General features: G+C 42.2%; 1 protein-coding gene across 3 annotated transcripts in view; it reads left to right on the top strand.

Moving 5' to 3' along the window:
- The window catches only part of LOC116061323 (ankyrin repeat and fibronectin type-III domain-containing protein 1), a 133,576-nt gene that overhangs the window by 23,932 nt on the left and 85,318 nt on the right, over positions 1-24,326 (top strand). For all 3 annotated transcript variants that reach the window (XM_031315457.2, XM_031315458.2, XM_035997676.1), the window contains 2 exons: positions 1,514-1,695; positions 6,168-6,406. In XM_031315457.2, the coding sequence (XP_031171317.1) occupies positions 1,514-1,695; positions 6,168-6,406 (421 nt within the window). The remainder of the gene's footprint in view (positions 1-1,513; positions 1,696-6,167; positions 6,407-24,326) is intronic.

The raw sequence follows: 24,326 nt of genomic DNA, 5'->3' as shown, positions 1-24,326 counted from the left end.
TATGGATTAAACACACAAGATAGAGCATGTTTATTATTTAGCTTTAGAGGTGCTGGTAAGCATATTTTGTTACCTTTGGACAGAGCCAGGCTAACTGTTTCCCCCTGTTTCCACTCTTAATGCTAATCTAAGCTAATAAGCTCCCAGCTCCAGCTTCATATTTAATGGACAGATATGACAGAGATATCAATCTTCTCATCTAACTCTCGTCAAAAAAGCTAATTTATTTTAAAATGAAAGCAAAGCATGCATGGTTTTGGAAAATAAAGGCGGATGTTGGGGTGATCAATTATGATGAAGCAAACAGGAATACGTGATGTGAAGATTGAGCAATTAGAAAATCCACTCAGGCACACACATACATATATAACTACAATAGCACTCACTGTTCTGTTTGTATATTAACGGCTTAAATGACTTTGTTTGTATACAGTGTCCTAATCTGCCACTGATTCTTGTGTCAAAATCCAAATGAGACAAATAAATCTCATATGGTAATATCAGCCCACTACTTTAATTTTCAAATCTCACTCCATCTCACTGAAAACACCAGGATACATCAGCCAGGGGGAACTCAGCTCTCATGTCCTTGAAAGATTTCCGTTGTTTTGTACCCAAACTTGTCACGCAAGACTCAGTCTGGAGGTCATGCAGACATCTTTCACTTGTGCCAGGCTCACTCTGATGTCTGTAATGCTGTCCACGTTTCATTGAATTTGATCACATTAGGCTGAGCTGGCGTTGGAGGGGGAATTGCTGCAGAGACTTATTGTATTGCCAGGTCTTGTCGCTGTTCTATTATACATGAGACACAAAGATTTTAGGGCTGATGATCATATTCAATATTAATCACATCTGTTGTAGTGTAATACTGGCAGTCTAGGAAAGGAAACAGTCTTTTGTGTTAGTTACTTGCCTAAAATGTATTTTCTTCTGATAAAAAAGAAACAACAAGGTATGGCTGTCTTCCTTTAAAATATATTGACATACAGAACCAACTCACATCTTATTATTGATATATGCGGACTTTTGACCGCGTTGTGGTTTGTCACCAATTGGCTAATAAGCCGATCTTGTGATTTTGGCTATTGATCGGTGTGGGAGAGTGTGTGGTATCAAACAGAAAAGAAGGCAATTTTCACTTGGTTGTGTTCCAAATGGCCTCCACCTTGATTATGCTGAGGTGGAAATAATGTCTGTGTGTGTGTGTGTGTGTGTGTGTGTGTGTGTGTGTGTGTGTGTGTGTGTGTGTGTGTGTGTGTGTGTACATGTGCTGGTATTGTATTGCACAGTAATAGATTAAAGGTCACAGGTTAACAGTCTTTAAACAGATGCTCTATGAACACTGAAACAGGTGCTGTAATCATTCCTCCTGTTCGTACTGACCATTAAAAGATTCCTTAATCTGCTTCCAGTGTTGGGGATAGTTTTCATAGATATGCTTATCAGCTGTTATTGTGATAATCACTGGAAACACGCTCCATGTAATTTACTTTTTATGCTGTCCAACCAGGTCACTGGAAAGGAAGCTGCAGAGACCCATACTGGCTAAGTCCCGTACTCTCCCCAGCATCCCCCAGTCTCCTACAATCTCTAGGGTCCATCACTCTGATCTCATTGGTGGGAGTCCTCCTCGCAGGAAGAACCCGACCCCTGCCGCCAGCCACCCAAAGGCCTGCACTCTGCCACCTGCAGGTAAAGATAAAATGGTAGCTGACAACTGTGTTTACCAAAACAGCACCAGGCAACTTATTATCTGTGTGATTATTTTCGGTTTGTTTATTTATCCCTTTGTTACATACATAATATCTCGAACAAATCTCTAATCCGATTTTGACGAAGCCTCTCCCAAATCTCCCCCAAATGCACTTCACACAATTATGGTATTGTCGCTTAAACCATTTCTTTTTCCATTGTGAAATGACCATTTCGCTTTAGCAGCATAGTCTTATTCATTCACCAACAATCACTAGTCCCATAAGTGGCTAGCTAAGATAAATGTCTTGCTCTTACCAGCACTGTTGTTTTCAGGGAGACTGTTTCTCTGACCTAATGTGTGTGCCTTTAGAGGCCACTAAAGCTTAAACTTGAGTCGTATATGTCAAACATATCCAGTTTGCTTTTCCTTTCAAACTTCCACAAACGCTTTGCTCCTTTGATATTTCTTTCACCTGATGGAGAGCACAGAGCAGCTAGCTGCCTCTTTGGGAGCGTGTGGAAGAAAGATATATCCTTTCTCGTTTTTCTCTCCCTCTTGCTTATAAATTCCTTCACCTGAGAGGAAAAACTGAAGCTGTAGCCTGCTGACAGAGATAGCTTTTATCTTATAGATGGATGAGGTTTTTAGTTTAAAGGTGCAGGTAGGCGTAGGTAAGCCTTATAAAACTAACTTTCTCTCATATTTGCTGAAACTGACCCTATGTTTGAGTAGAACTACATGAAGAAGATCATTTAAAAAAAGTAGTGTCTGTAGTCCGATTTGCAAAAATCCACCGCTCCCTGTTCAGATGCACCAATCAGGGCCGGGGGGGGTGTCTAACTGTATGTCAATCACTGCTCATGCACACACATTCATTCTCCCTTGTGGGGGGTGGGGCTTAGGAGACCGTTTTGTGCTTTAGCGGAAAGGGGGGACGGACAGAGAAGTTGTTCGATGTTCAAATGAAGTCCTGGATCTTCGCAATCCTACCTACGGCACCTTTTAATGTGAAAACATTTACAGGTGGTGAATATTTTATGTGAAAGGAAACCCTACAGTGGGTCTTGGTATATAATGCTTTGATTCATACAGATCAAAAAAGGAGCTTTTCCATAAAAACACTGAATGAATACAATGTTATAGATTCTGAACATTTCTTAAGTATATGAAACCTATGCTAGAGCTTGCTTTTAAACTGCTTCAAAAGTGACCTACACACAGTTTTTATACATTCATAATTTCTCAGTGGATAATGAAACATCAGATGGTTCTGCTTCTAGCAGCTCTCACATTTTTACAAACTGGGTCATTTGTAAACTAATCTTCTCTCCGACCCTTTCACACCATCCGAGCCATGGACAGACTCCACAGCTGTCGGCAAGCCAAGAGCTGTTACATCAAACATCCTTACACAACCTTCTCCTCATTCACATGCACTGACAGACACATACAGTCAACAGCGGACTGTCACTGCAGATTGATGTCGCTCAAGTCGACTTGATCAAAGCTCCCCACCACCACCAGATGGATGAGAATTGTCACATTTCATGTGTTGGAATAGGAGAAAATGCTGCTTTATAATCATGCTTACATGTGATGTTTAATACAAGAGAAACTCAGAACTCCACCTTCTGAAAACGCACAGCTTTTGAGAGAAAAGAAATGTGTGACTTTACAAAGACAGAAAAGAAACTGCAAACATCAGAGAAAAGGAACTTAATAAAATAAGGCAAAGTCTTCCACTTAAAGTAAACCAAAGTCCCACTGGATTCACAGAGAGACAGGCAGCATCACACGGGGTACCGTTACTCTACTTACCAACACGTTTTTCACAATGTAATAAACAACACAGTCACTCAGAACCTTCTTTTAGTGCTAAGCCCACAGCCACCATGCAGCCCTAAAATTACCATTGACCATATATAAACATCAACATAAATGATCAAATGAAGCGACCTACAAGTGAATATTCCAGACAGCTTCTACTGTATATCAAAACAACAAGAGCAAGTGGGAATATTATATTATTATAATCCAAATATTATGGGAATCTCAACATTTTTGTCTTACGTGCCAAAAACCTGAAGACAAATTTGCTTTTTGTTTAGATTCAGTAAATATTAGGTACTTCTTTGAGCATGCAGTGGTTCAAGTGAATAAATAAAAGTAAAAAAACTTAATTTCTCTCTCTCTCTCTCTCTCTCTCTCTCTCTCTCTCTCTCTCTCTCTCTCTCTCTCTCTCTCTTTATCCTGCCAACTCTCTTTACCTTCCACTGTCCCAACATCTCTCATGTTTGAGCTATGAGAATGATATGTCTTCAATAACCCCCCTTTGGTAGAAGAGCACAACTCCAGCCGTCACTGCTCTAAAGTAATACATCTTTACTATTACTACTTCTAATGATCCTTGACTCAATTACATTCCTTGTGATTGTGTTATTTAGCCCAAGTGCTTCCATTTTATGTCCTCACATTGTCTGTCTGAGTCTGACTGTCTGTCTGTGTCTGACCCTCTGTCTGTTTTCCCTTGCCCTACTGCTGCTGTTGCAAATATCAAATTGAGAGAGACACTCTCACATGGCCCCTTGTTGCCTAGCAACCACTGTCATCGACCATGATGCTGCCTCCCTCTACCTACCTACCTCTCTCTCTCTCTCTCTCTCTCTCTCTCTCTTAATCTCTCCAGTGGTGCTGATGAAACTTTCTTTTTTTAAATTGAAGTTGTTTAATACCAGCTACACTTCATTCATGGATTTAAGCAACATTCCATATTAGTGACAAACTTGCCCTGGTCATTTTGTTGTAGTGTTATTTATTTGGATGCAGATGCATTTTGGCTGCTGCTCAGACAGTGGAACTGATACTGTAATATTTCACACTCTGAACAACATTCACTTACAAAAACCGTTATTGCCAAAAGACCTGCTGTTGCCATCTTTAAATAAAGGATGCCATTACTAGGCAGTTCTAAGGCTTAATATACATTTCTCTCACACAAGTCTTAGTACACAAGTTAGACAAAACCTTGGATAGTCACTTGGTGGGTAAGGCTCTAAAATCCTTTGCTGACTTGACACCTTGTCTGAAACTACATCTTTTTGTATTTGTTGGTCTATGTTAACTAACCTATGATCCAACTATAAAAAAGCAAGCGTAGCTTACTACTGTCAAGTGCTAGCACTCGACAACAATGTCGTTAATACCTTGTTTACCTAATTTTTTTAAAACTGGCGTCAAATTAAGCACAGTGGAATGTAAATGTCAATAGACTGAAAAAATAAATTCTGTAAATTACATATGCAAACCGTGATCGTAAATAATAAAGTAAATGAAACAACAACAAAAGAAAAAGATCTTTATTTGCGGATCCTTTACTTCAGGTGACGTGTCCACTGACTGTAAATGATATCATCAGAACATGCAGACTGAGGATTAGTCTGGCGCACATTTGCTTATGGGTGCTAATGCTAGCTAACTCCTAACAATAAATATAGTATGTGACAAAAGCACTGACTTATTCAATGTCTGCAACACACAAGTTTAATTTATGAAACCAGTGTTGCTTACTGGTGGAGTTTCAGGAAAAACACGGGGCAATGCTGCTTTATCTGTTAGCTAACGTTAGCAACTTAGCTAGCTTAAAACATTGCCGTTGTTCAGCTTACAGTGTTAGAAATGCTTCTGAGCAGGAAGTTTCTGATTGATTGTGACATTTGCAGCACCATGCCATCGCTTTGGGTTTATGTTGATGGTTTATTTTTGTCATTTACAGAACTTTTTTTTATTGATTCATGTTTTCTACATTTACATTCCACTGGGCTTAATTTACATTTTTTACTAGAATTATATGTGGGCATACTTCAATATTTATGGTCTAAAAAAGCCTTTTCACTGGAAATTACTTGTCAATGTCTCTCTCCGTGATGGACAGAGTTTCTGTAGCTTACCCAGCATGCATCAGGTAAGTAACTGAAAGACAAGTAAGTGCTGTTAGTCAGTCGTTAGACGCTGACAGGGTGCCTGCCGAACATCAAATGCAGAGCGATGGAAGTCGGCTGTGATTAGTGCAGCGGGGCTGCTTTCAGACAGCACACATCCATCTCTGTTGTGACTGTAGAAGCTCAGCCATCAAATCACGTCAGAGCTGGAGAAAAACGCCATTGTCTCTCGAGCGTATGTAATTATATTGAAGTTGTTGAGTCAGGCTGAGAATAATGTTTGGGTGTTAAATATTCCACCTTAAAAGGAAGCGTAATTCCATTCAAGAAATATTTTATGTTAGCAATCAGTGTATGACGGATTGCAATAATTGTGTAGTAGAAATAAATATTCATCATCTGTCCATTCTGTCTTGCTCTCATATATTGCCAACCCTTCTCTTTCCTTTTTCTTTCTTCTTATCGTTTCCTTCCCTATGGTTCCATAATCTCACCATTTGTCCTTCTTCCTCCCATATGCTCTCCTCCAGGGGAGCTGTGGCGTTTGGAGGATGACATGGAGGGCGAAGATGAGCCTGAGCACGGTGGGTGCACCGAGGCCCGCCCTCGCTCCCAGTCGCCCTTTTCCCACTTCCGGGCGCGAGCTGCCTATCTCCGCAAGAGCGTCTCAGCAGATGACCACCTGGACATGGGCTTGGACTACAGCGCTGCGACTGCAGTCGAGGGCAAGCCGACCCGTGGCAGCAAGAGCAAGCTGAAGAGAAAGTTTGTAAGTCTGATCACTTGTTTTCTATTTTTTTCCCACCCACTTAAATGAGGTACGAGTTTAGCTCAGACAAATCATCAAGAAGTGAATTGCTTCTGACACATGGTTACACATACACCCACGCAGGCGCGTAACATTACACAGACCACACAGTGGCACAAGTGATGGGTGGATTGAAGGGGATCCTTCAGAGGTTGCTACAGTACATATGGTCATTTAGTAGAACATGGCTTAAGTTTTCTTACTCGCTGCGAGAATGTGCCATCATGCTGACATTTACAGCAGCTTTCAAATGAAGACAGCATGACACTGTCTCTCTGTACCTCACATCTGTCTGTTCTTCTCTTACAATCTCTCTTACCCCCTTATCTTAATAAATCACTCAAATTATCATTAATATCCCTGAAACAAAGGGTATAATTACACATGCCTATTATTACTCCAATTATGAAGTCTCAACAATTAAAATATCATCACTCAAGCTGTCAACTTTGGCAACCCAAAGCTGCTAAGCTGGTTTCCAGCTTCTAAAACTCCTAGTTGTCTATATTTTATCTAATTGTGCAACAATACTTGTGTTACTAGTGAATGTTCATTTAGATTGTATCTAAAATTTGAAAATGTTTCAATACACGTATTCATTGGATCTTTTGGGCACAGTGATGCCAGGCATGGACAGCAGGCTTGGTGAATTTGCATTAAAGATTAAAGACCTCTATATTGTTCCTTGGTCACTGGATCAGGTAACTGGAGACCTCATTACCAGCCTGAATTTTGTAATTGATTCTCCAGTGTCACAGGTGCAACAGGATACCAGCACAGGTAGGGGATAGTCTGGTGGGAGAATTTGTTTTAGGATAGTTGTGGATGTGGATGCATGCTGTCTAAAATGTGGCTGGAAAGGAGATGTTGCACTGCTGAGGGAAACGTGAGAAGCAGTTTATAGACACAAGTAGTTGAAAGAATCGCCTGGATTTTAATTGGAATTCACATGTCAGAGCTCGAAAGGACTTTTCATTCATCATCACGTTGTTTTTGACATATGTTGTGGGCCTAGTTGGAGTTGGAGCACTTTGTGGGCGAGACCTGGAGATCCTCCACTGAACTGAAAAAGAAAGGAAAGAAAAGCGTATTATACAAACTTTTATCACACTTCTGTTGGTGCAATGGGGACAGCACTGGACCTGATGACCTGCCGCATGTGTTTTGGGGTGAGATGTCACGCAGTTGAATTTTGTCTTATAATAGCACACAGCATTAGAAGCAGTATTACAAAATCATTATTCCTGTGCTGTGATGTAACAGGATCATTTCCAACGGTTTACACTCTTACACAATGTGAAACATTTGGTGGCTGCTTTTATTCAACATCCCTTTTTGTGAAGGTCCACAGGGACTGCAATTTTACCAGCAAGATGGAAAACAGACACAGACATTAAAACATATTAACAGATCTTTAGAAAGACAGGTTATATAAGGCAGCAGTATTCAGGTTTCTTCCCCTTAATAGCACCTTCTTTCATTTCATCTCCACCTATCAGAGACAAGTGTCACTTTTTAAACTTAGGGAGAAAGACACCATTTTTTTCCACAGTAGAGGTGTTTTTTTATGTCTTTTTATGTTATATGTAATTGATGCTGCCTGTCTTCTTTCTGTTTTAGACCGTACATCTCTTTTCTTTTTTTTTCTCTGTACAAATGCACCTGTGTTGGTTATGAATGCATGAGGATATATTCAGAGTAGCTTATTGTTGCTCGTCACTTGTACCATCTTCGAGGCACCACTTGCTTAATGAAAACTACGGTGACAAAAACAACTGCAGCTTAACCCACTGCAATGTTAAAGTGACAGTTTGCATTAAAATCAAAAATACATATTTTTCCTCTTACCTGTAGTGCTCTTAATCAATTTAGATTGTCTTGGTGCCAGTAGCGCAGGACGTATTGTCCGTAGAGATGTCTGCCTTCTCTCTGATATAATGGAACTAGATGGATAGATCCACAGACCTGCTTGTGAGCAGTTTCATGTAGGAACTATTTTCTTTTTACTGAACTACACCCGCCTAACCGTATCACCGTGCAGAAGGAAGCATACTCACGGACGACAAGCTCATCCTGCTCGGCTGAGCTGTAACGGTAGCTAACCAATGCTGCTAGCTCACCTGAGCTAACATTACAGCTCAGCCGAGGAGGAGGACGCCATTAATGTTTACATCTCGCGCTGTCACGAGCATAAGCCCCTCATCCATGAGTATGCTTCCTCCCGCGCGGTGATACGATTGGTAGGCGTAGTTCAGTAGAAAGAAAATAGTTCCTACATGAAACTGCTCACAACCAGGTCTGTGAATTATCTTTTTAACCAGGTCATGATTTCTGGAAAGAAACATTGCTGTTGAGTTTTATCTACCGTAACAGTATCATCTCGTCTCCAGTCTTCTCCTCTTAACATATCTACTGTGTTGAAGCTCACACCTCTCTTGCTATAAAGCATTAATGGCATTTGTAGGATATGGAACTGCTTTATCTAGCGGAACAAAAATAAATGACACTCCACTTGATGACACATCAAGCTACTCCTACGTAGACAAACATCTCTGTAAGATTGGATAGCATTGTTTTTGTGTCGGCCTGTCTGTGTGCACGTACAGTGTGTGTATGTGTGATTTAATTATCAGGTATATATCTAGCCAGTACCTCCTCCTGTTGTGACACTGTAAACAATGCTGCCTGCGGAATAGCCGCAGTTTGTCGTCTGATAAAGTCGAGTCACACCTCATTCCTCACACTGCTCCGCAGTATTGGTTCGGCATCTTGGCACAGATCTGAAGTCACCTTGATGCTTCTGGAAGCATCTTGAGATGGTGACAAATTATATCTGAAGGAGGTATCCATTTGAAAAAAGACAGGGAGCTTTTTCTGAGGTGATGTGCCTCAGATGAATAATCAAAATACATTGCCAGTTGATTGTTTTCATCAATCATGAGTTAATATCTTGACATAATGCAGTTTAATCATTTTAGATTTATTCTATATGAGTTTGCAAGTGCCAGTAACTATGTGGAAATCTGTTTACCTCTATAAATATTTATGTTTGTGTCTGTGTGTGTGTGTGTGTGTGTGTGTGTGTGTGTGTGCAAACGCAGATGAGTAACCACATTATCACGGACCATATCATTCCTTTTGATTGAATGGCTGTAACTATAATGCTTTGTTCGTGCTGATTTGCAGCACTTCAATCTGACTAACTCTCTGTTTGCGAGATGACTCACAAAGTGTCTCTATTTAATGAAACAAGGGGAGTCAGTGTTTCTTCAATTTGTTTTTCATAAACCAGGGAATGCAAATAGTTGTTTGTCTCATGTTCCTGATTTACCGGAAACCCACAGGAAACACACAAGATGAATTTCAAACAGATCATGTACCTAGATACGTACTTACACCCATGCAGGCCTCTTTATACTGTACTGCCAGGAAGCTCAGTGGTACCCAGTTTGTCCAATGAGGCGAATGATATTCAGCATGTTGCTTTGTTGTCAAAGGAGCTCCGGGTCTTCTGGATTGGTTTAAGAGATATGTCACTGTTCCCTGTGGTTAAGTCTCTGTTTGAAATCTGCTGTCAGGAATCAGGCACAGAGTGTGCTCACACATAATCATTCATAAGCATGCACATCACACACATGAACAAAGAGGCCAGAAGAACATCTTGCGTAAATACAGATATCATATACTTCAAATGGCATTGTTAATGTATCAATGAAAAGCATTAAAAGTGATACAGAACTGTCAGTTCTTACCACCAGTAAACCAGCACATTTGCCTCTCTAGCAGAAAGAATTCACCTGAGGTAGGGACTGCGGAGACCTATTCCGAGATTTCCATGAGTAGCAATAAGGCTTCAGAAAAGCCCTTGCTTTCCACCCAGACTGACAATCTGCTCACAAAGTACCTTCTGTGATTCTGAAATCCAAGAATACAGAATCTATTGTATCCTTGTAAAGAAAGACCTCCTTTAGTTGTCTTGAGAATTAGAAAGCGAATGAGTAGCATCTTTACTGTTTGAAATGGGCTCAACTGTGTCTCGAAAGCAGATAAGTTGTTTATTTACCATCTGTTTCAACCAGTTTTGTGATACCGGCTAAACCTCTTTTTGGGTGCAATATGTTGTTTTATCAATAAATCATGGGGCTTTCCATTTGTTGTCATTGGCCACGTCACCATCTGATACATCCTCGGGTGGCATGCAAACCCCCTGTAACACCTCAAAAGATAGAGTTAGACGTGGCCGGGTTGACTCAGTGGTAGAGCAGGTGCACATATACTGAAAGCTTTATGCCTCGACGCAGAGGCCCAGGGTTCAAATCCAACCTGTGCTGATTTCCTGCATGTCCTCCCTCTCTCTTCCCTTTCTCACCTAGCTTTCCTGTCAAAGATTAAAGGCGGAGAAGCCCAACAAATAAGTTAGAGTTAGACAAAGAATTGAATGAAGCATTGAATTATTATTGTCTGTTTCAGTGTTCAGCTGAAGGTAGGTAGCTAACCTGAGTGACTGAAAGGGATATGATAGATTGGGTTTAGTCCACTAACCTCCTACAAAATTGGTTCTCTGTTTACTGCTGCCATCCATTTATATTGGTTTCCTTCTCTTGGATGCTGGGCAGATAACGTATAGTCGGCATTAGTGGGCTTGTCAGAGGGGAGTGGATGTTACACCAGAGCCATACTGACCAACACATTGAGCTGAAAGTGGCTTAGAGCTGGATAAACTTGCAGAATGGGGTGTTTATACTCTGCAGGATTGGTTGTACAAGCCACACTTTCAGATTACAGGAAGGTTTTTGATTCCATATTGATACAAGAACAATATGATGGAGCCTTAACTCAGCTTGTGCTTGATCAAAAGTTAAAGAGGCTATTCTGAGTTAAGTATGTCAGTTAAAATTAAATGACCAGTTATTACCAATTATCTAAAATTGATAGCGTATGGACTAAAAGACTGTAGATTTTTTTTTAAATTATGGTTCTAATGATAATTCTAATGATAATAAATGTTTTCTACAACTCTATTTATATTCTTATGGAGTAGTGTTTATTTGTGGTGGTGCTGTTGGATAACAGCAGGGAGGTGCAGTGGAGGTCCTCAGTGTGCACAGCCACTTAATTTTCTGATTACAGTCATTAAAAGGTGAAGTGGTTGTTGGTAGCGAGACACCAGTATAATGACAGCTAAGGGTCCAGGGTGGGGGTGGGAGTCCTGTTGAGTTTATCATGAAAATGTCATTGTTTTTGTACAGTGTATACTTCTTGGACACCCACAAGTACACACTTGGACACATCCACTGAAAGGCCAGGGATGACAGATGTTGAATGGCGCACTTGCAGCAGTTTGAGAGCTCCACTTTTCCCTCGAGCTGGCCAACTTCCAGTGGCCTCAATCAAAACAGGATGCCTCAAGGCCTTTGCAGCATTAGCACAGTCATTACTGGGGTAATTAGCCTGATGATGTGCTGGCCCACGTGGAGTCAGGGGAGGGCATGGTGATGGGAACTCCTCCTAGCTCTTTTCCTTCCAGAGATATCATCCTTACTGTCTTTATCTGTCTTTCCTAATTTTCATTCTCATTTTTCTGTGTCTGCCCCATTCAGTTACTCTCTCTTTCCCAGTCGCCATAAAGATAATGAGAAGTGGAACAACAACTGTTTTGGCGTTGAATAGTCCTGTGGTCACTTGGCTAATCACTCCTTATTAGCTTGATGAACTCAGTACATCTGCCAAGGTACTTCACTAAGTATGTATATCTCTGCTGACTTGCCTCAGTGCTGATTTAATCACCAATAGCAGCTACAACAAATCTTACTTCCGTGGATATTCCCTCTTTGAAAAGAATGAATTTGTAATATTGTTATACTAAAGACAGCAAATTAGCTTCACGTGTTCCCTTGTAAAACAGGATTTTGTCCTCGTATTTAACAGTGTTGGTATCCGTATTTCTAGCAGTGTGAAAGGCTGATTTAGCTGTCCAAGAACAGCAGATGAGCTCTGCTTTACTGTGGATTTTCTCATTTACATGTAGCTTATTCTTAATTGTGCAACACACAAATAAGCTTAACTAAAATCCCAAATTGCCTGTATGAAAAATCAACCGCTGTAAGGACTGGGGGGAGGTTTGAAAACAATGTGTTCTGTTAGTATTGATGCAGTGCCTGGTGTTTCCATCACATCTGCTCCTTGTATCATAGGTCTGCCACATTGGCACTTTGCTGTCTGAACACCTGCTATTTAAATTCCCACCTTTGGGCACTCTTTGTCTACTATATAATGTCTGTTGCCTGTCATGAGTTTTTGTGTTTCACTTTATTTTCTGGTGTACCTGCGCTCCTCCAATTTACCCTACATAGCATACAGTGGGTCTTTATCTTCTAGCTGTAATGCAAACAGCCATATGTGTTAGGGTAGATGTCTGCGGTCTAGTTATTACTGTAAGATAGTAGATTTGTAAGATAGTGCCCTAATTGACAAAACCAACACACCTAATTTTAAAGAACCCACACATATCTTCTCTCATGCTGGTTAATAATCCGCTCATGTTGAGAAAAATACATTCACTAATGAAAATGATAAAGGTAGAAGTTGTCCTGCTCTAACAGGTGTACGACATGAGAATCAGGAGGTGTACACGCCCACACAGTCCCCAGAAGAGGTCTAATCAGCCAAAAATAATTGAGAACATCTGTAGGGGCGTACCAGTGGTATTTAGGTGCCTTGATAATAAGGTTACACATTCATATCAGTGTAGCGGCTCACTTACCAGCGGCGGTCCAGCCTACAATCTGTCACCTGGGTCTTGATTATATGTTCTGCATACAGATCACTCATTTTATTTTTGTCGTTTAACTCCAAACCCTGGATGATATTCTCTATGCTTTATGCTTTGCAGCTGCATGTCTCTGGCATGCTCTGTTAATCCTTATACTGGCCACACGGTGGCAGCACAACACCACCCAATAGATGTCCCGCCTTACAATCCCTCACCTCGCTCATCTCAGTGCTGTGTGTGTGTGTGTGTGTGTGTGTGTGTGTGTGTGTGTGTGTGTGTGTGTGTGTGTGTGTGTGTGTGTGTGTGTGTGTGTGTGTGTGCGTGTGGCTGAACTGTTACCTGGGTGGTGCTTGAGGTTTCTCTCCAGTGACTCATTCATACTGAGATGACTAACGCACAGACACCACAGCGGACAGTCATAACTGCCATCGGAGCCAAAGTTTGGCTGCGGACGGCCTACTAACATTCATTATCTATTGAGACTTTTATTGGAATGCACAGCAGCAGGCGTAAAAAAGGAGAGAGAGAAGCCAGACCCTTAGCTACTTTGTGAAAATGAAAACACTGGTGTTTTTGTTTGCTCAGCATTCCTATGCTGAACCCCAGTTTGACAATCAGGGCTGTGAACTGGTGGCTCAGCAGGCTAAAAGACCCATAAAGTAATGAAGTCACAGCTTTGAGTCTGGTTCATAAGCTTTTGTGCTTCTCTCACCCTCCATCTTTACTGTCAGGCACCCGCCTCTAATACAAATGGATTAATAATGCTGTAAAAATGATTATTGTGAATAAACAAACCACACTAAAATGGAATTTTGATGTAAACTGATTTCACTGATGATCAGTGGCTAAAGTTAATTCGGGACACTAATGGCAGTGGTGAAACTTAGTTGTAGGTCAGAAACAAAGCTAGGTTTAGACTCAAAAGGAAAGGCGTATTTATGGTTAGGTTGGTTACAGTTGTTTTTTGTACACACTTACATGCACATACTCATACTCATTCATCACCATTTAAATCAACCTCTCTTTCATTAACCCCCATTTTCCATCTATTCCTGTTATTTCTCCCTGTGTTTCTAAAAGGCTGTAGCTCTGGTTTAATGGACGTGAGTCTGGTCAAGGAGGAAAACCACAGTCTGGTTATTTTACGTAAAAACAGGGAGAAAAATACCACTCATTTGAATGTGCTTGTTCCACTAGTCCTCTCTTTGACACACGTGCACGCACACGCGCTCACTCAAAGCAGACCAAGAATGGCATGGGAATGTTTTCTGCAGCCACTTTGGTTGCCGCTGGTAACCAGTGAAATGGTGTTCATTAACTATGTAGATTCAGAATTGCTCCTCTCTTGATCTGTCTCTCTTTCTAGCTCTCCATCACTCTTTCTCTTCCCCCTCCCTTTCCCTTTCTTTTCCCACTCTTTGCATCTTTTCTCCCTGGATTGGTGAGGGTTCTGTTTTACTGACATGGGAGCTTTTGCAGAGGATTACTCTGGAGTCAGTAGTACACTAATGATGATGTATAGTAATCCCCTCCCCTCCTCTCCTCTCCTCTCCTCTCCTCTCCTCTCCTCTCCTCTCCTCTCCTGGTAGTGTAGAGCCAGTGCTGGTTCTGGAAGGACTGGTTAAGGCCCGATTGAGGGTGGAGCATTCCTACTACCAGATGATGGACAATTTGAGTTGTTTGTGGGCTGTAGGGGGGGGTGTTATGCTCCGTGGGGGAAGATGGAGAGTTGGTGGTTAATTTTTGATGAAAAACACATATTTGTTTGATAGTTTTATTTTTTTTTTTAGGTTTTTCTTTGTCTTGTTTTTTTTGTTTTTGATTTCTGTGATTGTGAACCTTCTCTAAAAATGGTCCAATAAAGGGACTTTGAAAACCAAACCAAAACTTCTCCTCTCCTCTCCTCTCCTCTCCTCTCCTCTCCTCTCCTCTCCTCTCCTCTCCTCTCCTCTCCACCTTGACTGTTTCAACTAAGAATTGAGACTTCTTCACCACAGGACATATTTGGTCCAGTGAAATTACTTCTACTACATTTGTGTCTTTTGTGTGCTCTCGCGAACTATACGGAACACACAGCCTCTCAGCAGCTGTTGGTCTGTTATGGTGATGGGGCCCTTTTCCGAACAGAGGCTCACACACTAGCTATGCGAAGCTCGCAGACTTAGACCCCCGGAGCCAATGGATCACACTCCACCCATTTTTGGAGGTTCTGTTCAGTAAAGCATCAGTAAATGATACCTGTTTGAAGTTGTCTGGGCCTTTGATCTGGTGCTACTCTGCTAATATTTCTGGTTCATTCAGAGATCAATGCTCAATTCTCACTCTGTGGACCTTCAGGATATATCTCTCTAGGCTACTTATTGAGCTGTTTTACTACCTGATGGTCAGGTGTGGTGGTGTATTCTGGATTGGACATAAGGCCACCTTAGATCCATTCTAAACAAGCTATGTAATGCCGTGTTCCTCTAACTTCCCGATACAGGGGAGATCTACCCTTTGTCATGTATCGTTCTCCTGGCTCCAGTATAAATCCATGATGCTCTGCTGCCCACTGAAAGAATAGAGAACAGTCTTTGTCTTTCTTTTCAGAAATAGGTCCGCAACATGTAACCGTCATACTTGAATACTCCTGTCTGTTAGATTTGTCTCTCATCATATTATCTCTATCTCTCTATCTATTGTCTTTCTCGCTGTTCTTCTCTCTTATGGCGTTATTTTTAAAGGTCAGCTGTTCTTCTGTACATGTTTGCTTGCATTCTATCTCTTCCTCCTTTCCCCAAATTTGCTTTACTACAAACACTCAACAAACACTATCAATCTCTACTACCCCTTCACCTCTAACATCACATCTGTCCTTTGCATACTACTTCCTGCATGTCCGTTCTTCCCTCCCTTCATCTTTCCTCTCACTTCTGTCAACCCTATACACATCACTCCTCCCACACTCCTTCACCTCTCTGCTCCAGTCCTTCTCTTGCCATCTGCCAATCCATCCTCCCTCCCCTCCCACTCTCCCATCTCCCACCTCTATCTCCGTGGCCCCCCTCTTTCTCTCCCCCCTCCCCTCCGCTGACCTGCCCTTAATTGGTCTGCTGTAGTTGCACCTACACGATCCAACCAGCTGTCAAACAGATCCCTGCCTGTTGAGGTTAACCTTAAGTGGGCCTGAGTCGGGGCCAGAGCCCGGGTTTTGAGTGGTTCTCAGGGTCTAGGGCCTCGGGCACAAAAGGAGGGCCAAAAGCATTTTCTTTAAGAGCACCACATCTCCTGTCTCCTCTTCTCCCTTTTCCCGGGCCTCCCTTCCTCCATCCCTACCTCCCTCTCTCTCTCCCTCCATCCCTCCTTCCCTCCCCTCTACCCCCTCCAGACTCTCTGTCTGCGCTGACACCGCCTTTAATAAGGGGGAGTGGGGTGCACTGTTTATTTGTGTGGTGCGAGGTTAAAAACTTCCCCCTTAATTGACATTCCGGTAACACTTTCCAATAATGGGGCGAGCAATTTCCTTTAAATTGATGTGTGTGTCCACCGCAAGGAAAAACACCCCTTCTAGTTTTCACTGACCCATGGATGATCTACACTTGCACTGTGTCTTTGTGTGTGTGTGTGTGTGTGTGTGTGTGTGTGTGTGCGTGTGTGGGCTTGTGTCAGCGTGAGAAATTGCATAAATGGTCTTTCGTTGCCAATAGCAGAGTTGTGCGTGTAACAAGGCAATCACGCATCATACTCGTACTGCGTCTCTTTGCTGCTAATATTTGTTTGTCAGTCTGTTCATTAAAATGAATGTGTGCATATTTTGGCTGTGTATTGGTTAACACTGAATGCGTGCATACATGCATGTCAGAATGCGGGTTGTTGTGCTTGCTATGCTGCGCATGTGTACATGTCTGTAATTATCTTGTTTTCAGAGCTAGTTATTGCTTGTATGCCCTATATTTCTGTACCCAGTGAGGTGGACATAAATAAATAATTCAAATATTTTCATTTTCATTTATCCCACACACCAATGACAGTTGCACCATGTCAAAATGTTAAAACAAATCCACAGTAGAAAGCCTATTTTGCTCTCTGCTCAGTCAATGTCTGTTTGTGAGAAAGTATGCAAACACAAACATCTCCCTCTGCTGCAGACCGCATCCTTGGCCTAAACGGTGACCACTGGATAGGACTAGTGGTGTAATGACGGTTGGTGTTAAACGTGTTTGTGTGTGTGTCTGTGTGTGTGTGTCTGTGTGTGTGTGTGTGTGTGTGTGTGTGTGTGTGTGTCAGTGTGTGAGCGTGTGTCCGTGTCTGTGTGTGGCTGCAGGCAGACGCTGGCTGGTTCCTGGCCTTGTCATTCTGTCTCCCACATGCTCTCTGATGTGGTTTGAGGCTGTGCTTTTCACTATGGAGGGGGATAGCCACCGCACACACTCACACTGTTCTCACATGTCTGTGGAAACACACATTGCGCGCTGGTATGCAGTCACATTCTCAGAAATGCAGACACACACACACACACACACACACACACACACACACACACACACACACAGCTCAACCCCTGAAGGATGTAACAACACAACAGCGGCTTGCCAAAGTGTTTGAATGGACGCCGAAGCGCACTCGTAGACTAACACACACACAGCGCTAGACGCCATCCGTGGTGCTGGTGGGCTCCCACAATAAGCGGTTAGTTAAATAATATCAAAGACAGATGTTGGCTTTGGTCCCATCATACTTTGTGTGTGTGTGTGTGTGTTTGTGTGTGTGTTGGCGTGTGTGTGATTGAGAAGGGGAGTACTGATATGCAGATCCTTGGGAACACATGTTTCCTTGGAAATTATTATACATTTGTGTAGATAGTTGCTCATTCTTAGGATTAAAAATGTATGGAAAATACAGATAACTCAAGCTTCAACTGTTTACGCATTTGGCTAAACCAAATAGTTCAGAAAAATGTTTCCTTCTTATTTTCTTATACAGTATGACTGTCATCACACTATATTTTGCTTTCTTATAACAGTGTCTTGAAGATTACTTTAAATGCTCACATTGTAAAAAATAAATAAATAAAAGATAAGAAAAGAACGATGCAGTAAGAAATTGTGTTAGCATTGTTATTTACATAAATAAATAATCATTGTACAATTTATAATTCTTGTACCATTTATGCAAAAATCAGTACTGCAATGATGCACACATTGAACTATGTCTCAAATTATTATTTCCACAACTTTTGTCATGCAGTGAAAATAATCCGACACATTTGTTATTCATCAGTACTGTAATACAGTATGGGTAAGACGTTTTTACTTGTATTACTTTTCTTGATATACAATATGAGCAGGACATCAAACACACTTATATTTACACACACACACACACACACACACACACACACACACACACACACACATATCGATGCACACATACTGTAGAAAAAACACTCTCATGCAGTTGTATACACAAACTAGAGAGGTTCTCTCTTTTTTTCCCTCTCTCTCTCTCTCTCTCTCTCTCTCTCTCTCTCTCTGTCTCTCTCTCTCTCTCACACACACACGCACGCACGCACGTACGCACACACTGACAGTGAGCTTCAGCAGACACTCTGCGTTACTGACCCCTCCTGGTTACACTGTGAATTTGTGACCTTTTGGCACGACGCATGTATGTTTACACTAATCTCTAATAAATATCTCTTCTAATGAAATGCGAGTCCAAATTCACATTGAAATATGCTGTGTATCATGGAAAGAGACAGAGGTGGAAGAGGCCATCGTATAGACCAAAAGCACAGTGTTTCTGTCAGTATTCCTTACTTTTGCCCACCATCCCTCAATCCATGTATTTATCATTTGAACAACCACACATCCATCCTTTGTGCTTCCACTGCTCCACCTGTCCAATAATTGGGCTTTACACTCACTCAAGACATCTGTCTGTCTATGTACTGTATCATTTGGTTTGCATATATGTGTAAGTGTGTGCGTGCAAGTCATAATTATCAATTAAATAATGAAATTAAAGGTGCAATATGTAATACTTACAGCTAGTGTTTAAAATAGTTACTGCAGTACAAAGTCAAAATACTGGAGAGAGTCGGAGAGACATCATTCCACAGCACAGCGGAGTAGCTAACGTTAGATGCTGGCTATATTGATAGTCATAAAAGCCTGTGCTCACGCGGAGCTCTGTACCCAACTGACAGACACACTTTTTCGGTTTAGAATTACAGTAGGAACTGCTAAAACCCCACAACCTTGCCGTCCTCTCCACACGCCAGACAGACACACTTCCTCAGCTTAGAATTACGATAGGAGCTGCTAAAAATACCACTACCTTGCCTTCCTTTTTTTACCCGACACACTTTATTGGCTTAGAATTACGACAACAATTGATTTACAGCCCCCGTCTCTTGGCTTCAAATAACTCACCGTTGTCGGCTACGGCCGCTGAACAGGATACACGTTGTAAACAGCCGTGGCCCACCTGTCTGGTCCTCCGGTAACATTAGCAGTTAGCAGGGTTAGCATGGCAGCGTTGCAAGGACCAGTCGGGATCACTTTGCTGGCTGTGTCTCAATTGTTTTTGGGAGTAACCAACTCGGGTACTCTAGCTATATAATTCAATGTGAGTACACAAATGTTGAAATGACATAAAATGCCCATCCCTAGTAGCTGTGATAAATTAGCCTGAAGCTAATGCTTAGCTACCTGTTCAGGAGGAAATTAGCCAACTCTGCATCCTTTTGGGCTCTAAGCTGTCTCCATTTTTCAAATACATCTCCAATATTTACCCGGGTTTGTTACGTCTCTGGTCACTTAACTGTTAGAAACATGCCGTTTTTTTTTTTAGGTTGGGTTGAATCTATCTCCGTTGATCCCGTCCGTTTGTTTGCTGCTTTCATGGCTGTCCTAACGTTACAGCTGTAGTGCGCTGGGTTCACGTTTTCACAGGTATATCTGGCAACCCGGCCTGGCTGTCAAACTGGGCAGTTGGTAAAAACACACAGGCCAAAACACAAACAGAAATTCCGTCACTGAACGGAAATTACAAAAGGAGAAAATACTGGCATTAGCATTGTTGTCAGAAAAGATAGTATTTCAACTTAGCATGTTTCCTTAATATCTGATGACGCATTGGGGTCATTTTTGGATTTATTACAGTAAATATATTACATTTTAGACCTTTAAAGTACCATCTTTCAGTTTCCTTTACTGTAACAACATGTTGATTATAGACTTTTTTATAGACCTTTTAAGGGTGGACTTTGATCATTTATAGGCACTTTTCTTTACTGAAGATAGCATCTGTGTATTATCTCGTCTATAGCATCTTATTATTTCCAGGAATTGGCAATCTGCTGGTTGTGAAACATAATTTCTCAGTTAGTTTTTGAAGGAGGAACTGTAAGGTGATTCTCGCTAATCAATAACAGCCACTGCCAATCCCAAAGCAGTTTGTATCTCTTAGAAGGCTCTTGAGGGACCCTGCCGTCCCTCATTTTCTGCCAGCCTGTCTCTTTAAGGTAGTGTTTGTTTATGCCGAGGCTCAGCTCAGTGAGACCTGTGCAGGCTCAGTGCTGGGCTCCTTTCATAGGGGCTCCATTTTGTTCTTAATAAAATGGCACTCAGTGGCCAGGGGACTGGCAGGCACCCAGCTCCCTGGGAAACCAAAGAATGCTGGCCTTCATTTAGCGACAAACAGCTACTGCCTGAGGAGGCTAGTTCTCCACTCTGCCCCTTAATACTACTGCTGCTGCGGCCTGTGTGTGTGTGTGTGTGTGTGTGTGTGTGTGTGTGTGTGTGTGTTTGTGTCACACACTGTGGAATGGGGCCACGGTTGAAGGAGTCAGGTATGGCGGCTCCGTACATAGCTTTCCTCTTGTTGACGTTTGCTTGCACCGTTCTATCTTTTCAACTCGCTGTCTCTCCGTCTGCGTCCTTGTCTTGGCTGCCCACTTGAAAACATGCAGCACCACTTCTCCCCGTCCTCTGCCTCTCTGGCCCTCGCTCTCACTCGTTGTGAATGGTGGGAACAGAGCAGCCATTAAGATGCATATTTAGAAGGACTTACCCCATGCACTCTCATAACACACACATACACATACTGTAAGTCACTAAGAGTGCCTGTCACCAGGGACACACGCATCATTACACACACACACACACACACACACACACACACACACACACACACACACACACACACACACACACACACACACACACACACACACTCACGCACACACTGACTGAGGCAGACTTGTTGGACAGCTTCTTGTTATTGGCTGTCCAAGCTCAGACAGGACTTTTCCCGCCATCCATTTCCCATCTTCCTCGCTCCTTTCTTCATTTTCTTGTCTTATAGTTTTACAGTATTTGTGTTGACAGGACAAGGGAAAGATCTGATCATTTACCAGCAGGAATACCTGTGGTTCCAGTGACGGCGAAGGTTTAAACACTGCACACAGTCTTAGCATCGCCCAAAAGAGATAAAGTAAGAGGTGACAACGAAAGGTGTGTCCTACAGACTGGGAAAGTTTTAGTGATCTGATAGCGGGGCTACCCAAGCCCTATTATCAACAAGACGAGGGTAAGCAGATACCAGGCAAAAATCTGTTTGCTGCCAAAACAGTAACAATACACTGAGCGAATGATGCAGAGGAAATATGTGGGATCGTAGATAAGAAATCGAGGACGTGAAAAGGAGAGTGATAGGTGCATTGGAGAGTGATAGGTGCATTTGACAAATCTGAAGTGGATGAGATCAAAAAAAGTGCCACATTTCCCTATTAATTCCCTGGACAGAACGTTAGGAGAGGTGAAAATGAGGAAACAGAGGGCTGAGGGCAAGAACAAAGCGCAGACTGACATATAAACAAACAAAATAAAAAAAAAATGTAGGAACATCAATGAGAGTCAGGTGTAGATGATGAAAGAGGAGACAATAGACACATGCAAACCCAAAGAGTAAAAGCAAATTGACAGCAGGCAACGGGGGATGAGGTAGAAGAGGAGACTAGGACAGATGAGCTATGAGGGAGGAGACGAGGGGAGAGCTCCGTTTTGTCTGTCGTCTCCTCCTAATGCGACACATATGAGAGGCCTCGGAAACAATGAGTCACATCAGAACGGGCCCGAGCAGACTCTCTGCGCAAGATTATTATATCTGCGCTTTTCATTTTAGCCATTGACATGTCGCCTGTGAAAAGGTGAATTTTCACTGTTTTCCCTCCCGCCGCTGCTACTTGGACAGCATTATTTTGGTTCGCTGAACACAACTGTTTGGCAGATTGATGCAGGATTATTGCTTGTGTATTTTTCTTGCACACACGCAAGAAAACTGCACGCACAGGTACATAGACCTCCACAGAGCACTTGCATATGCACAAACACACTGATCTCTATAATCATTGGGTAAGCTGCATTGTTCTTTGGCATGGCCATAGTAGAGTTACTCCAGCCATGACCTCATCTCATGGGATACTGAGAGTGTGTTTGTGTGTGTGTGTGTGTGTGTGTGTGTGTGTGTGTGTGTGTGTGTGTGCGTGTGTATGTTAGGGGCTGAAGGTGTGGAGAGGTGGAGTGCACTGCAGTGACAGCCACTGATGTATAGATAGGCAGGTGGGAGTTGGACAAAGAGGGAGGATGCTTGCAAACCCATTGCATGGAGTTGTCTGTTCTCTCCTTCAGCTGCTGCACTCTTTCATTATAAAGCATTTCACAACAAAGCCTCTCACTCTCCTTTATTGTCCTGCTCACACACACACACACACACACACACACACAGTCACACACAGTCAATCCCTGTCAAGTTTTCACTCCTCTCCCCCCATTTGGGAGTGTTTTCGTCCTTCAGACCGGCTGACTGACTGACTGATTGACAATGAAAGCCCTATTTATTATGTTGTTTTTTTAACTGACAAATTGTTGCAACACCATAAAATAATCACTTACTGTTAACCCTGTACGCCTTTGTATTAGCCGCAGCATGCTGTCATTGCGGTAATTGATTGGCAGGCCTAGCTGCTTGTACAGCCGGTTATGTGGGGAGGTAAAGCAATCAATTGCAAGTTGCAGTGCGCTGGCGGTGGCCTTTTTTTCCGTGGGGCCAATTAGAGGGGAGATTTCCCAACAGATTGCTGCAGCTCCGTCTGTGTCTGGGGCTGTGCTTTGGTTTGATCCCATGAAATTAGCTTGAAACAATAGGGCTGAGCCATCCACTCTGCCTCTATCTGCAATCTGTCACTTCTCTTTGTTCCTCAACTTCTTTTCGTATCCACCGTTTCTTTCTCTATCTGCTGTTTGTTGTCTCTCCTTCACTTTTCCCTTTTTCATTTCTCAGCCACCTTTCTGTCTTTCTCAATTTCCTATTCATACTCTTAAATCCCCCTGTTCTCTCCCTCTAGACACACATCCCTTCTTGGATACTCTCAACCTCTGTGGATGGAGGGTTGGATGGAGATATAGTAGAATGGAGACAAAAAAAATTTTTTTGAAGGTTATTGGGCTAAAGCTCACTTCAAAAAGAAAAAAAAACAAACAATTTGATTTGGGCACATTTCAAACAATAACAATTTCTCAACTTTTGCACCATCATTTCATTTTTTCCATATTAAACAATCAGTCACCTTTAACTGACTGGAATTTCCTTTCTTTCTTTCTGTTTTGTTTTTTAACGGAAAATACTCTGTAGGGTTGCTAGGCAGTAGCTCATTTAGTCCGCAGACAACATGCAGGTCAAGAGGCCAGATGGATGAGTGGAGTAAGGAGAGTATGGAGAGGTTAGGAGAAAAAAATGCCAGGCAAGAAAGAGAAGTGCACCAGGGATGAGGGAGGATATGGAGAGGATGAAGTGAAGAGTTAAAGGGATTTGGGTTGTGAAATGAAAGATGGGGTGGGATGAATCAGGGTGGTCCGTGTGAGCGAGCATGTGAAACCCAGAGAATAAGACACTATAAAAGTTTTTTTTTTGTCAAACTTCAGATAAAAAATTTTTTTTGAGTGTGTTCTCTCTTCAGTTTGCAGCTCTGGTAGACTCACAAGTTCTCCACGCAATGGAAAATATTTGAGTTTAAGCCCTCAATGTCTCCTGATGATTGGTGACCTGGTGGTAAACCATTGAGTA

Source organism: Sander lucioperca, chromosome 22, assembly GCF_008315115.2.
Source record: "Sander lucioperca isolate FBNREF2018 chromosome 22, SLUC_FBN_1.2, whole genome shotgun sequence".
Lineage (NCBI taxonomy): Eukaryota > Metazoa > Chordata > Actinopteri > Perciformes > Percidae > Sander > Sander lucioperca.
The sequence above is the reverse complement of the archived record's forward strand: the minus strand, read 5'-3'. Positions and strand labels throughout refer to the sequence as shown.